This window comes from Emys orbicularis, chromosome 3 (genome assembly GCF_028017835.1).
Source record: "Emys orbicularis isolate rEmyOrb1 chromosome 3, rEmyOrb1.hap1, whole genome shotgun sequence".
Lineage (NCBI taxonomy): Eukaryota > Metazoa > Chordata > Testudines > Emydidae > Emys > Emys orbicularis.
The window spans coordinates 160,356,273-160,370,929 of record NC_088685.1 but is presented as its reverse complement, the minus strand read 5'-3'; the positions used below and the strand labels follow the sequence as shown (position 1 = coordinate 160,370,929).

The following is a 14,657-nucleotide window of genomic DNA, read 5'->3' as shown; positions in this document are numbered from 1 at the left end:
AACAATGAAGCAACTTTATTTTCTTTTAAAAAAGCAGCTACTTCACAGTTAGTGTGAGGACACACTCTTATGGAACTAAGCTAATGTTAAAACAATGCTGGAAATGTTACTTTTCAGTATTAAAACTGGAGCAGGAAGAGGAATCGGTAGAAAAGTTGTCCAAAAACCTATACACTGAACACTTGTATCTAGGACGATCCAAGTAGAAGGTTTAAAAAACAAGAATAAAAGCAGGTGTCATTTAATGTATTTTAATAGCAAACTTACAGGAACAGCACAGAAGACAGACAACATTAAAAACATGTACTTGCATGTAGGACAACTCAGTTAGAAAAGTATAGCGAATGGATGGAATCTACTGTATGATAAAAATGCTACAAACACCATTTAATTGCCATCGATAAGAAATTTACTTGTTTTAAAAAAATCCAAATGCTGGCATTGTCCAGAAAAATTTGACAGGTTTATTTATAATTGATATAAAGTTGAATTGTTGAAACTTGTTCACTGAAACATTTTTGACTGCATTAATGCTTTATGTCTCCGCATTTATATTAAAAATCCACACACAAATGAAAATGGAAAAAAACTTGCCAATACCCGATTCTGTTCCCTATGTTTCCATTTGCAACCATATACTTAGGTACCTTTTAACCCCATGGAAAAAAAATATCTAACGTTCATTACTACCAATAACAGGAAGAAGAGATTTGTATTGAGAAGGACAAACCCACCATAGTGGAGTTTAAGCACGCTCTCCACGTATGCGGCGTGCTAGCTGGATATCTTTTGGCATGATTGTGACACGTTTGGCATGGATAGCACAGAGGTTGGTATCTTCAAACAGGCCAACCAGGTAGGCTTCACTTGCCTCCTATTATAGAAGAAACAAAGAGTTAAAGACTTTTTACACACGCAGCACCTACAAGAATATAGGAGTCCATGACAGAATCTCAAGTAAGCGTAATAATTAGAAGTCTAGGAATGTATCTATTAAAGATACCAACAGTTTAGTATTTTCAATAGTGTGGCAGTCTCTCTCACTGCTTCCCTACAAACAGCCAACCTGTATTACTTTTACTTCCACAGATAAAGATTTTCTGTACCTTCGGTCAAATAAAGTTTGGTATACCACTGCTATTTAGCTGATATTCCCTGGAAGATGATTACAGAAATACTTTGACCAAAACGTAAGATATTGGGAAATATTATAGCTACAACAGTACTCCTACAATTAAATAAAGAAATATTTAATCATTTTAAAATACTTTGACGAGGAACTTGAAGCCCATTATTATGATTAAGAGTGACACTAAACTCAGTAGAACAGCTTACACTGTTTGAAGTGAGCAAGAGTCTGAATTCTAACATCAAGTAACCTTCAAGTTAGCTTCTAAAATACACATTACAGAAACAGGTCCGAAGCCCATACAGATGTTCTGCAGCTTCTATACCTGTAAAGCAAATTTGGAAGACTGCTTACATTTTTTACACAGTATATAGATTGATGCTGAACTTTCTTTTGACCTGTACTTGTGAATGGAATAATAGGACAAATGTAGCATTAAAAGGTGTGTCTCGATGAGACAAAGGTGTATCTAGGCTCCCACATGTTCTTTAACTTGACCTGCTAATTCATGTGAAAACTACTAACTACCTTTCTACACTAGGATTTTTCCTGGAATTCGTTATTTTGAGTTCAGCACACAGCTTTTCCTACTGACAACAAGGCCGAACATACGTTAGAAGCCTAGCGTAGACCAGATACTCTGCCATTAACATATAGTGAAGTGGTCAAGTTAAAGCCTGTGGGGGAAGGGAGTGCAGTCTACAACATAGACTCAATACAAATCAGCCTGCATCTTAACAGGGCTTTTCAATCATGTTCAGGTAACTAGGATGAGCCAACAGGATTGGAAAAATAAACACACGTACCCTTTTTGCCTGGCAAGATTTACCACTAGGCTGAGCACTACAGTAAACCAAAGGTTTCTATCCTGAAACAAAAGGGATAAGTGGGATGTGTCCACATTAGCCTTTGACATGTTTTAGCAACCTTGAGTTAATTTGCAATCAGTTAATTCCAGGTAAAAAAAACTAGTGTAGACAAACCCAAAAATCTTGAGAATCTCCCACTAGGTTTTAAAACACCATTTAAGGATTTAAAACCCTCATGCCACAATCCCTCACTTACGCACATGCTTAACTTTAAGCATGTGAGCCCCACTGAAATCAGCTGTTGAAGTTAAGCATGTATGGGTCACTAACCACAGACGTTTGCTTTAGAAATAATAAAGCAAAATCATTTAGAGACAAGCCACCCACTTGAAATATTTGGTCCTTCTAATTACCTGAACACAGAACTTTAATAGAACTTTATCAAGACAAGTAGGCACTACTATTTTTCACAATGAGAAGAGAAGAAAGGATGCTATAATGCAGGGGTGGCCAAACTTACTGACCCCCCGAGTCGCATACAACAAACTTCAGAAGCTCAAGATTTGGGGTGTGCCTGTCAGGGCTTGGGGTTTCAGCCCTGTGGGGAAGGGAGGGCTCAGGGCTACAGCCCTGCATGAGGACCCTGCCCAGGCTCAGGGCTTCATCCCCACTCCTGCTGAAATCCCAAGCCTCGGCAGGCATGCTCCGTGGGGCTGAAACCCCAAGACTCCCCTCTCCATTGGGCAGAAGCCAGAGGCAACACATGGGGGGAGCATGTGGGGTCACGTGCCCTGCCCCCCCCCCCCCGATTTTTGCCAGGGTTTGCTGGCCCCACTCGGTCACATGGTGCCGCCAGCCGCCCTCCCTGCACAGCAGCTGCTGGAGCGCCTCTCCTTATGCTGCTGCCTCTCCACACAGCAGAGCTAACACCTGGGAGCTGCAGGGAAGGGCTGCTGGGGGGGGGGGGGGGGAAGAAGCATGCCTCAAGCTGTTGGGGGGGCACAATTTAAATGTGTGTCGTCGTCCCCCAACTCTCAACAGGCACCAGTTGTCTCTGGCAGAAGCCCCTAGCCTCACTATGCTGCCGCAGGGCAGAAGCCCTGAGCTCCCCTCCCACCCCCAGTCTGGTAGATAGAGAATGGGGGGAGACGTGGAGGGGAACACACTAACTGTAAAAGAACCGCATGTGGCTTGCAAGCCACAGTTGGCCACCCCTGCTATAATAGAATATAAATATAATATAATATAGCAGCTTTATCCAGTTATATTATTAAGTTACAGTTGTATTAAAATTTAATACTGAAAATTGCCAAATCATTTTTATATGCAGAGATAACAAAAACTTAACTATTCAGGATTTAAGTTGCAAGAGCAGGATCAATAAAAAGCCACCAATTTCCCAATATACTTTGTGGTACATAACTGAAATGCTGGCAAATCTGCAATTATTAATCCCGGTCATACTAACTGTATTTTAGGCAAGAACTGGTTACCTAAATGTGTGCTCAGTGAAGTTTGTTTTTGAGTGTCCTGAAACCTTAAATTAAAAACACATAGATTATCTACTCTCAAAGTGCTTGGCTTTCAAAGATGTTAAATTATTACAAAATTTAAGTGAGAAGGAAGGAATAGAAGATTTATCTCAGTTTAATACGAGAAAAGTACTATTTCTGCATTTAATAAGTTAGGAGATTTTTTATGAGAGCTATTTCCAATTTTAATAATATATTTATGGCATTTTTATAAAGTTGTTTTATTGACTAGATTTTATCAAATTATAAATGATTCAACAACAAAAAGTTAATTACTTTGGGCAAATTGAACGCTGTAGCATCAATTCACCTAGAATTGAATTGGTAGATGCCTACTTCTGAAGTTCACCAATCAAGTGAAATTTTGACTAACCATAGAAACAGCCTAGCCAATTACATGACTTTATGGAACTGACCTATCACATCCTCTCTCCCATAGTAACAAAGGCAACAGCATGGCCCTATCAGCTACTGCTCTAAAGAAAATATTATTTTAAGTCATGTCCATGTTTTACCAGCATAAGGATACTTCTATAAAAGTTACTGCAGATTAATTTGTGTGCATATTTACAGCAATATCCCAGCAGTTCCACTCTAGCCATGATGAATTATTTCCTTGATAAACCTTTTTTCAGGTATTCAGGGTACTCTAAGAGTTAATCTGCTTAAATTATTTTTTAAAAAATATTAGAGCTTTCAGTTAGGGATGCTTCTTTAGTTCTTTGTGATGTTTTTAGATATTCGCATGAGGAAACACCAGGTAACTCATTTTGTTAGACAGTACTCAAACTATTAGGAATCCACACTAGCAGACAGGGACATCATTTAACCACCTTCTGAATATGAATACAGATGCATACAAACCTAAGCAGAATAACTGCCTTGAGTTTCACAAGCTCGTCTATAGACATCCACGCACAAAAAAAATTCATTTAAATTAGGCCTCAAAATAAATCACGGTCTTCCGTTAAGTTTTACCTGCAAAGCACCAATAGCAGCGCTCTGGAAGCGCAGATCTGTTTTGAAGTCCTGAGCAATTTCACGCACCAGACGCTGGAAGGGAAGTTTGCGGATCAGAAGTTCAGTAGACTTCTGATAACGTCTGATTTCACGGAGAGCCACAGTACCCGGCCTTTTAATTAATAAAAAAATAATTAACATTTACAAATAATTTATATCGTTTTAGAATACCAAATAACCCATGTTCTTCTAATCTGAACTAGGAACGTTTTGCATATGCTCTGTTTTTACTAGAAGCATCTCAGTATTTACAACACAAAAACACCTTGACTTACAAAGAGGGCCTGATCTCATCATTCATTTGTATATTAGCTTCAACAGGCATTCTACCTATGGATAAGCGACAAGAGTAGGCCCTCCTAAGCCTTGTCTTCAGCATGAAAAAAGGTGTACAACACATTAGCTAACGTACACTAATCAACATGTGTTAAACTAAGTGTAGACAAGGCAAGTTGTAGTGTTAACATGAGTTTTCTGGTCAAGTTAAGCCAGACTCTCCCCAAGGATTTACCTCAACCAGCTAATTCAGGGGTGGGCAAACTTTTTGGACCGAGGGCCACATCTGGGTGGGGAAATTGTATGCAGGGCAGGGGGTTGGGGTGCGGTGTGCAGGAAGAGGCTCAGGGCAAGGAATTGGGGCAGAGGAGAGGTGCAGGGTGTATGAGGGGGCTCAGGGAAGGGGGTTGGGTGTAGGAGGGGTGAAAAGTGCAGGAGAGGGCTCAGGGCAGGGGTGCAGGAGGGGTGCGGACTGCAGGAAGGGGTTACGGACAAGGAGTTGGGGTGCAGGAGGGGTTCGGGGTGTACAAGGGGGCTCAGGGTAGGGAGTTGGGGTGCAGGAGGGGTGCGAGGTGCAGGCAGGGGGCTTGGAGCAGGGTGCAGGCAGGGTTCGGGCTCCGGCCCAGCTTACCTAAACTGGCTCCGGGGCCAGGGCAGGCTCCCTGCATGCCTCCTCTGTCCCCGGACCCGCGCCGCTCCAGGAAGCGCTGCACCCCTGCGGGTGGGGGGGCGGAGGGCTCTGCGTGCTCTGCCCTTGCCGCACCTCCAGGCACCTCCCATTGGCCGCGGTTCCCCATTCCCGGCCAATGGGAGCTGCAGGGGATGGTGCCTGGAGACAAGGGCAACGCACGGAGCCCTCTGCCCCCCGCCCGGGGGCTGCAGGGAAGTGGTGCTGGCCGCTTCTGAGAGCGGCACGGGGTCCATGGCGCCACAGGGGGCAATCCTGCGGGCCGGATCCAAAGCCCTGAGGGGCTGGACCCGGTCCGCGGGCCGTAGTTTGCCCACCCCTGAGCTAATTCATGTCAAAAACAGGTCATTCCCTCCCTACTCTGTAGCTATGACCATAAAAATGGCATTGAAAAACATCATATCCTTGGTTATATTTTATACTAAGAACTTAAAATCTATTCTCATGAAATTTCCTTACATTAGTGTTTTAACTAAAAATTCATGTTAATACCATCTTTCTGCAAGAACACAGTTCATTTCTGGCATGATTATTGTGTATATTTCATTTATTATGAAAATTTTGCATTTTTTGCCTTAAGTTACTTACTAATTTGTAGTATTAATTTCCATCCCCCTCTTCTCATCTGTATTCTCTAATACTACTTATGGACCATGAATGCAGACTAAAACATTCTTAAAATATGCATTTGCAATGTTTCAAGATTACATTCACTTTCCCAAATGCCTTTCTGTTCCTCTTCTCAAAAGGAAACACACACACTCTTTAACAACAATGACCATCCCTCAAGATGAACAATCGTATGTTAAAACTCTTGATTGCGCAAGGATCCTTCCGGATGAAAGAGTTTATTACAACATAATTGTCAGCAAGATATTTACCTGTAATTCTAGCCTATTTCCTCCTCTATTTAAGTCTTCATTTTAGGTTAACTGAACATAAAATTATTTGCAGAGGTTCTGCTTATATGTAGACATGTTCTGCCCTCTAATGGTAGAATATCTTAACTACACTGTCAGTTCATTAAATAGCGAAATAGCTGTGAAGACAGAATTGTACCAGTTTAAGTAAATGAAGATCAGTTCTGTGCATTAAAGTTTGTTCCAGTCTAATTCTGTTACAATACTTAAATTAATTAGAAGCCAAATCACCAAAGTGCATATATGTTTGGATGACATTTATTTGTTTAAGCTTAAACGAGGTCTTAATTGCATAAATATAATTTAAAATGCATAATCTATTAAATAAAATAAGCCTATTATTACTACACATAAATTTAAGCCACTGTGCAAATGTTCAACATAAAACATATTATGGATTATTTAAAACTTGTTCATAATCAAGTGGTGAAATAATGAAAGCATTATAAAAATCACCCTGATCAAGAATTAAAATGAAAACCACCAAAGTTCCCCCAATGCAAAAAGTTCTGCTCCGATAAACGTTTCCGTTTGGTTAAGGGGATGTTGCATCACAAGCTTTGTCCCTGGTAATTTCTGTACCTGTAGCGATGAGGTTTCTTGACCCCTCCAGTAGAGGGCGCACTCTTGCGAGCTGCTTTCGTAGCGAGCTGCTTCCTAGGTGCCTTACCACCAGTGGATTTACGGGCAGTTTGCTTGGTACGAGCCATGTTCCTGAAAACTTCTCTTCCTTACACCTATCGGTAAAAAATTACCATGCGATCACACACTGCAACAAACTAACCACTAGCTCAGATGTTCCGGAAATGCAGATTTACCGTTTACACCTTAAAAATATTGTCTAACAAGAATCAAAAGACGTACAACATTGAACAATTAAAATGATCCCGATTATACCTCTGTACCATGCAAACACCACACTTCTCACAACAGAAACTGCGACCCTAGGTAACTGCTTGCCACATAAAGGAATCCTTCCCTTTCAACTGCTGAATTAGGAGAAAACACACTAGCCAAAAAGGACCATGGGCCTAATTTATCTAATTGCAAAAGAAATTAAGTGTCTGAAGACCTCAGATTATTATTAAAATGCAGTTTCACCCAAGAGTTAAACAGGAACGATGCAGCAGCAAAACCTAAATAGGTCGATTCAAACAACAGATAAGAGATTATTACTGCCCCCTGTAGCTCTCCCCCCGTCAGCTGAAAAGTGCTACAAATATTACCTGAAAAACATTGGGGGGCTTGCATCCAATTTATAGTCTGCATTGAGCAAAAATACCTCTTTCAAAACAGTAGAGAGGGGGAAAGTAGACAAGCTGCCCCTCAATGCTTTCTGCAAAGCAACCTGCCCATTGCAATCGCTCGGCTATGCCCGCAAATTAAAAAGCAAATACACGCAAATCGGCATTTATGTTGCAAACAAAAAGAGTCTGACTTAAGTTCAAGAAAGCAACAAACTTTTTTGGGGGGTTGTTTTTGGTGCTGCCTCTCTGTCTCTTTCTGTGCAATTGCTTTTCCAAGGCTGCCTCGCTCCCAAGCGCCTCTCACTGGCAAACTCATCTCCCAGACCCGAACAAAATGGAAACAATCACGAAATGCAGCCCTAGTCCTTTTGCAAAGAGGGAAAAAATAAAATTGCAAAAAATAATGCAAAAAATACAAGGAACTCCAAACCATGTGGGTGCAGATCAAGTGGGAATGGGGGAAAAGTTTGCAATCAAAATGCAAAAAAATGCACTGGGTTGCGGTTGTTTCTTTTGCAATTTTCTTTCCTTTTTTATTGTTTTTTATGCAATAGGAAAAAAATATGGTCGGTGACCAGAGAAAAGAGACAAGATGGTGAAGCTGAGCAACAACTGTGGGGAGCAGGGGAAGGAAGGCAGGAGAGTTACCCTGGGCTGGCAAGTGGCTCCTCTTTGCAGCTGCTTCCCAGCCCTGATCCGGGGAGATGTTGGGCTCAGGAGGTAGCTAAGGGGCTGGGGAGGGTGTTGGGGGGGGTTTGGAGTGGGGGTAAGGGGGGCACGGGGGGGCAATGATCGAGCGAAGAGGGGCTGGGGGTGCTGGGGAAGGGAGCAGCTCAGGCTCCTTGGCTGAGCAGGGGAAGGTGGCGAGGAGAAGGGGGACTCCGGATGCTGCCGCTTCCCAGCAGCGATTTCTGGCCCCCAAAAGTTTGTGCGGCGGGTTGGGGGGCGGCCATGGGGGCCCCCGCCGGGTTGCGGGGCGCGGGGAGTCTTGGGGGGAGAGCTAGGGACTTACCCCCGTCCGCTTGGGCTGAGAGCGGCTGCCGAGCAGGGAGGGAGGAAGCGAGGAGGAGCTACAGCTACTGCTGCTGGCGGCGGCGGCTGAGAGCACAATTGAAAGATGGCTGACTCGCGAGGGCCGTCCCCGCCGCCTGGCCCCGCCCCATCCCGCCCCGGACACGCCCCATCGCCCGCCAAGCGGCCAATGGTGCACAATGGAGGGAAGGCTTGGCCACGCCCACTCCCCTTCCTCCCTCCCTCATCTCTGCCCCCGCGCAACCTCTGAGCCGGGCTCTGTGTGTACAAACACAAAAGACACGCCGCGCGCGCGAGAGGGATTCCCTCCCCTCCTCCCTTTTCCCGCGAGCAGAGGGGGAGGCCAGCGGCCAGGAGGGAGCGCGAGGCCACTCCGGGGACTCTGCCGCGGCTAACGGCCGCGGGCGTGAGCCCAACAGCCAGCGTGAGATCAGACCAACGGCAACCGTCCCCCGGTACCAGTCCGCCCCTCCCCTACCCCAACTGTATCCAGCCCCGCACCTCGCCACCAGACCCGACCGCTGCCCTGTCTCCACCCCGCCACATGTCCCTTCCCCCTCCGAGATGGCTAGGGCCAGGCAACCCCACACTGTTGTGCGGGGTGAGCTCCTGCTCCCATCCATGTCAAGGGGCCCCTAGTTGCTGAACAAATAAAAATATTAGTCGTGCTCCTGGCTCACCTGTGGGGCACTGCCCGGATGGGTCCCACAGGCTCCTCTTGCTGGGACACTGCAATGTACAACAGTGCAAACAAACACTGCACGCTTGGCACCAATGTAATTCATAAATGTCAAAGGTGCTTTAGGGAGCCAGACGCAGTCCCTGCCCCCAAAGAACATAAGCAAAATAGGGACTGACAGGCTGGAACAGTGAATGTTGGGAGGTTAAAAAATGAAATTAAACATGGCTGGAAAAACTCAGATCTAGAACTGGTTCTTGACACCTCCAAAGTTTGAGGATGCTCAGATCTGAAGAGCTGTATCAGTCCTAGGTCTGGAAAAGTATTTTAGGAAAACTACAGGTATCTAGTTCAAACACATAAAAACAAAACCCTGTAGTGGAACCAGGTGAGACTTTTAGAACCGCCTTAAAATTAATCTACAATAAAAGAATTCTCTTCCCCCTCCCTGCAACATCAGACTTTTGGGTGCATGAGACTGGGAAGGGATCACTGCTGAGAAGTTCAGCTTGGAAAATATTTGTGGGAGAAATGGGTTATAAGGAGGGATTTGAAAAGAGTGGGAACGAGAGAAGGTACTTGGAGGATCAGTAGTGGGAGGTTATTCCAAGGTGAAAGTGCAGTTATGGTCAGAAAAGTGACTATGTAAAAATGCCCCCCCGCTCATCCAACTGATCTGATCCCTGTGTTCATTCAGAGTTATATTTGTTGCCTTATTATTTAATGAGAACATGCATTTTCCTTTATATTTTTGTTAAACCTGAGAAGCTCAAATATCTATGGGAGAGTGAACTGAATTCTGTTCTGACTTACCCATCATGAACAGATTGCTAAGTTGCAGCTGCAGGGTCAACTTCTGTAGTCAGTTAGACCTGTGCAACCCAATTGTCTTGAGTTGTACAGGTATATAACTAAGCTGAACCTTTACCACAGGTGATGATGCAAGAGCCAGAAAAAATAGTTTGACTCTCTGATCTTAAGATGAGTTTGTGAAGCTAGCAGTTAGAAAAAAATATCATTTTACTTGTAAACTTTGGAAAAATCAATAGAGAAAACAAACCTGTTATCCTCTGATACTACTTTTACAATCACTTTTTAAAGTAGAACTGCACTTTAAGAGTTAGCAAGAAAGAAGGCCCAGAGTAAATCATTATAATAGTATAGAATAGGATATTAAAATCGGATATTATAAAATACAATATAAAATAATAAAGGCCAGGCACTCAAAATTAACATTATTACTGATACAGTGCAAACAGACTTCAATGACTAGTTGGAAGAGTTAACGGCCATTAGCACAGACAATTATTAAATGAGAGGAAATGCCCAGCCTAAAGGCCATTATTGTTGGTATTAACTGTAAAAATATTAAAATGTAAAAATAAAGTAACTATGCTTTCATGTATTGAAATGTTGCATTGGATATGGGATTCTGTTTACAATATAGGTCTTTTCTTAGCAGTTAGGGCCTGACTCTGTAGTCTTGATTAGCACGAGTAGTCCTATTGATTTCAGTGGGAATCTTCATGTAAATAAGGACTGGAGGATTGAGCCATTAGCTTACAGTCCAGTGAGCAGGGGGAAGCTGCATTCCATTCTCAACATACCATTAGGTTTAATATAATTTGTATTAATAACATTAAACTATGCTTAACTCAAGTTCAACATTGCTTTGAATGATGCCCTATTCCAGCGTTTTTCAAACTTCGTGTCGCGACCCAGTACTGGGTTGCGGCATGTCAGTCACTGGGTTGCTCTGGTCAGCACTGCCAACCGGGATGTTAAAAGTCCCATCAGCGGTGCTGCCCAGCGAAGGCAGGCTAGAGCCTACCTGTTTCGACACTGCGCTGCACCCTGGAAGTGGCCAGCAGCAGGTCCGGCTTCTAGGGAAGCCTGCCTCTGCTCCCCGGCTGCACCGCTGACCGGGAGCCGCTGGAGGTAAGTCCGCACCCCAACTCTGTGCCCCAACCCCCTGACACAGCCCTGAGCCCCCCCAAACCTGGAGCCCCTCCTGCACCCCAAACCCCTCATCCCCGGCCCCACCTCAGAGCCTGCGCCCAGAGCCCTGACCCCCTCCCACACCTCAACCCCCTGCCCCAGCTCTGAGCCCCCTCCCACATCCTGAACCCCTTACCCCCGCACTCCAACCCTCTGCCCCAGCCCTGAGCCCCTCCACACCCCAAACCCCTCATCCCCAGATGGTGGGCATCAACAATTTTCTTCAACTGGGTCCCCAGAAAAAAAGTTTGAAAACAACTGCCCTATTCTGCTCTCCCAGCCAGGAGCACTGCCTTTGGTGGAAATTCCCTTGAATTCCATGATGTCATAGGGGGTGGGACAAAGCATGAATATTCTGGCTCAGCAGGCTCAGTCTGTCTCCTGCTCTTTACCTAGTCACTTCTTCTGGTTCCCAAGATGCAAAACACAGTTCCTTTCCCTTCTCACAGGTCCAAACCAAACCATTCAGGAGATAGTGAATGAAAGAAACCCCTATAAGCAACCCATGAGCAAGGAATAAGAGGAAATCAAATGTGCATCTACCCATCAGGTCTTACAGCTGTGCTGTTGTCCTGCTGTTGAACTGAAACCTTACAACAATAATATCTTTAGGACCAAGCTGTACCCTCAGTTAACCATGCACATTGAAGCCAAAATTAATCACATATGAGTATTTGAGGGGAGAATCTGTCCCAAAATCTTTCAACTTTCTTTAAATTTAAATTCTTTACATTGTCTTCAGCTCAATTCCTCTTTTCTTACTGATGTTTCTAATATCCTTAAAGGCAACTTGCAAAAGAAAGAAAAATGGATTTATTTATGAATATATAAAGAATATTTGAAACAATATTCAAAATTTTTTTTTCTTGTTTGTACCTTAAAAGTACCAGAGAATATCAAGTTTTACCTTCACAATGTTTTGCTGGAGGATGGGGTGCTGGAACAATTTTTATAGTGCGGGTGCTGACAGCCATTGAACCAAACTATAAACCCTGTATACAATGGAAAACACTTCAAGCCAGGGGGTGATGCAGCACCCCCCGCACCCTTAGTTCCAGCACCTATGGGAGAGGACACTTTTGAGAACCAGAGAACAGTTAATAGAGCTGAGGGTGCTACTGAGAGATCTTGTCTCTTAAGTGTTTTTCAGACATTGAGTTAAAAGGTTAACACAGAAGCAAACTAACAAATGTTGGATGCCTCACAGTCAGGGTTCAGACCAGGCACAGCACAGCAGGTGTTCTAGTAGCACTAAAAGACCCGGCCTCAAGTAAAGCCAGGGGATGGATGGACGGTCTTCCCTCTACCAAAACCCAAGAAACTAGGCAGAGCCTACAGCTGAACACATTTTGTATTTAGGTCACAGAAAGACCTTTTTTGAGCTACCTTGTGTGAGCTAGACATCAATTGGACAACTGAAACTAGGTGAGCCCATTTTGCGAGACACCTAAGCATGAGAAATTTTATCCCCAAAGGAATTTCAAAGACAACATTATACGAGAGAAAATAGGGGTGAATTAGCACAGAGAACTGAGAATCATGGCTCCTGAGTTCTATTTCTGATTCTGGATTATCACTGATTTGCTGTGGGTTTGAATAAAATGAGTTCTGCCCCCATCATTATGGCTTCAGTCCTGCAAAGACTTATGAATGTGCTTAGTCCAATTGACTCAAAGCTTAACTTTACACTGATCCTGTCTGCATCTTCCAGGCTCCCCCTAACATCACCACCACATACGCACAAGCAAACTTATACTGCCATTGATTTCTGGACAGTGGTCTGTACTCTCTGACCCTTCCAAATGGGGGCCATAGAGCATGGAAGGGTAATAAATGCTACTTGAAGCAGCATTAACTAATCCCTACTTTTTACATGGCCCAATGACCATGTGAATTTCCTGTGGAGGAGAAAGTGATGGCTACACAGAGCAGAGAACATCCCGTATAACCACATCCCCTCCACACCAGCACCAGGTTTTTATAACATCTTTGCTGCCCGCCACACGGCACGTTGCAGAGGGACCACAGAGTTCATGATGTGTGGGATCATCCACTGTTTGGCATATGTATTGCAATAGCTGTTTTTAAATCTTATTATATATATCAGCTATGAAAGTCTTGTATACCAATATCCACTGTATGGGGGGTGGGGGCGAACACTTAAAATGTAACAGTACAAAAGAATCAATATTCCTAATACACATTACAAAAGTCCCAAACATAATACTGAGGAACTTTTAAATAGTTGTGCTTGGTTTTACACTATGTTTCCATTTCCTTTGATTGTCTTTATAATCCACATGTTTATGCTGCTTTTTATTATATGTTAAATTGTTTCAGTGAATGGATAACTGACATGAATAAATACCACTACTATATTTTTAATACAGCTGTGGGCCTGCCCTCATCATGGAAGCTGCAGCCTCTTGCTGAAGAGTTCAATTGACTCTCTAAACTTGTGCATTTTGTTTTTCTTTCCTCTGCATAGCATTATACTACTAAAAACACATTTTTGACATATTATAAGAACATTAGAACGGCCATACTGGGTCAGACCAAAGGTCCATCCAGCCCAGTATCCTGTCTGCCGACAGTGGCCAATGCCAGGTGCCCCAGAGGGAGTGAACCTAACTGGTAATGATCAAGTGATCTCTCTCCTGCCATCCATCACCACCCTCTGACAAACAGAGGCTAGGGACACCATTCCTTACCCATCCTGGCTAATAGCCATTAATGGACTTAACCTCCATGAATTTATCCAGTTCTCTTTTAAACGCTGTTATAGTCCTAGCCTTCACAACCTCCTCAGGCAAGGAGTTCCACAGGTTGACTATGCGCTGTGTGAATAAGAACTTCCTTTTATTTGTTTTAAACCTGCTGCCCATTAATTTCATTTGGTGTCCGCTAGTTCTTTTATTATGGGAAAAAGTAAATAACTTTTCCGTATTCACTTTCTCCACATCACTCATGATTTTATATACCTCTATCATATCCCCCCTTAGTCTCCTCTTTTCCAAGCTAGATGTTGTAATGATGCTCTGTAATATGGTAACATCCTGTTAAACAGAAAGATCTGATGATTATATTCTTGGATAATGTTTCTCTAAACAAAAGCTAATATTGTTTTGTTTTTGATATTTACATGGCAAGGATTTATAAACTTGTTAAAACTTTCTAAATTCATAGTTTAAAAAACCCCACACACTTTTATTAAACAGGGCACTGTGACCTCCTAAGATACAAAAGGGTTAAATGAATCAGACACAAAATAAAGGAATGAATACCAGGGCTCTAAGCAACCTCAAAAAAGATTTAGTATGGCTTATG

At 43.4% G+C, this 14,657-nt stretch overlaps 1 protein-coding gene across 2 annotated transcripts; it reads right to left on the bottom strand.

Annotated features, from left to right (window-relative positions):
• Window positions 1–235: 235 nt before the first annotated feature.
• Window positions 236–8,761, bottom strand: LOC135876712 (histone H3.3A). Of its 2 annotated transcripts, XM_065402007.1 has the most exons (5): window positions 8,634–8,761; window positions 7,836–7,986; window positions 6,957–7,111; window positions 4,449–4,602; window positions 236–874 (listed from the first exon to the last, which is right to left on the bottom strand). In XM_065402007.1, the coding sequence occupies exons 3-5, from the start codon at window positions 7,082–7,084 to the stop codon at window positions 746–748; spliced, it is 411 nt and encodes a 136-aa protein (XP_065258079.1). In that variant the 5' UTR covers window positions 7,085–7,111; window positions 7,836–7,986; window positions 8,634–8,761; the 3' UTR covers window positions 236–745. The 2 variants fall into 2 exon arrangements, with proteins under 2 accessions (XP_065258079.1, XP_065258078.1); XM_065402006.1 differs by lacking the exon at window positions 7,836–7,986.
• Between the last annotated feature and the right edge of the window lie 5,896 nt (window positions 8,762–14,657).

Coding starts and splice junctions, on each gene's coding strand:
- LOC135876712 (XM_065402007.1), bottom strand. CDS start 7,084: ATGGCTCGTACCAAGCAAACTGCCCGTAAATCCACTGGTGGTAAGGCA. Junction 4,603..6,956: donor AAGAAACCTCATCGCTACAG/GTACAGAAATTA, acceptor ATTAATTAAAAG/GCCGGGTACTGTGGCTCTCC. Junction 875..4,448: donor CTGCTATTGGTGCTTTGCAG/GTAAAACTTAAC, acceptor CTTCTATAATAG/GAGGCAAGTGAAGCCTACCT.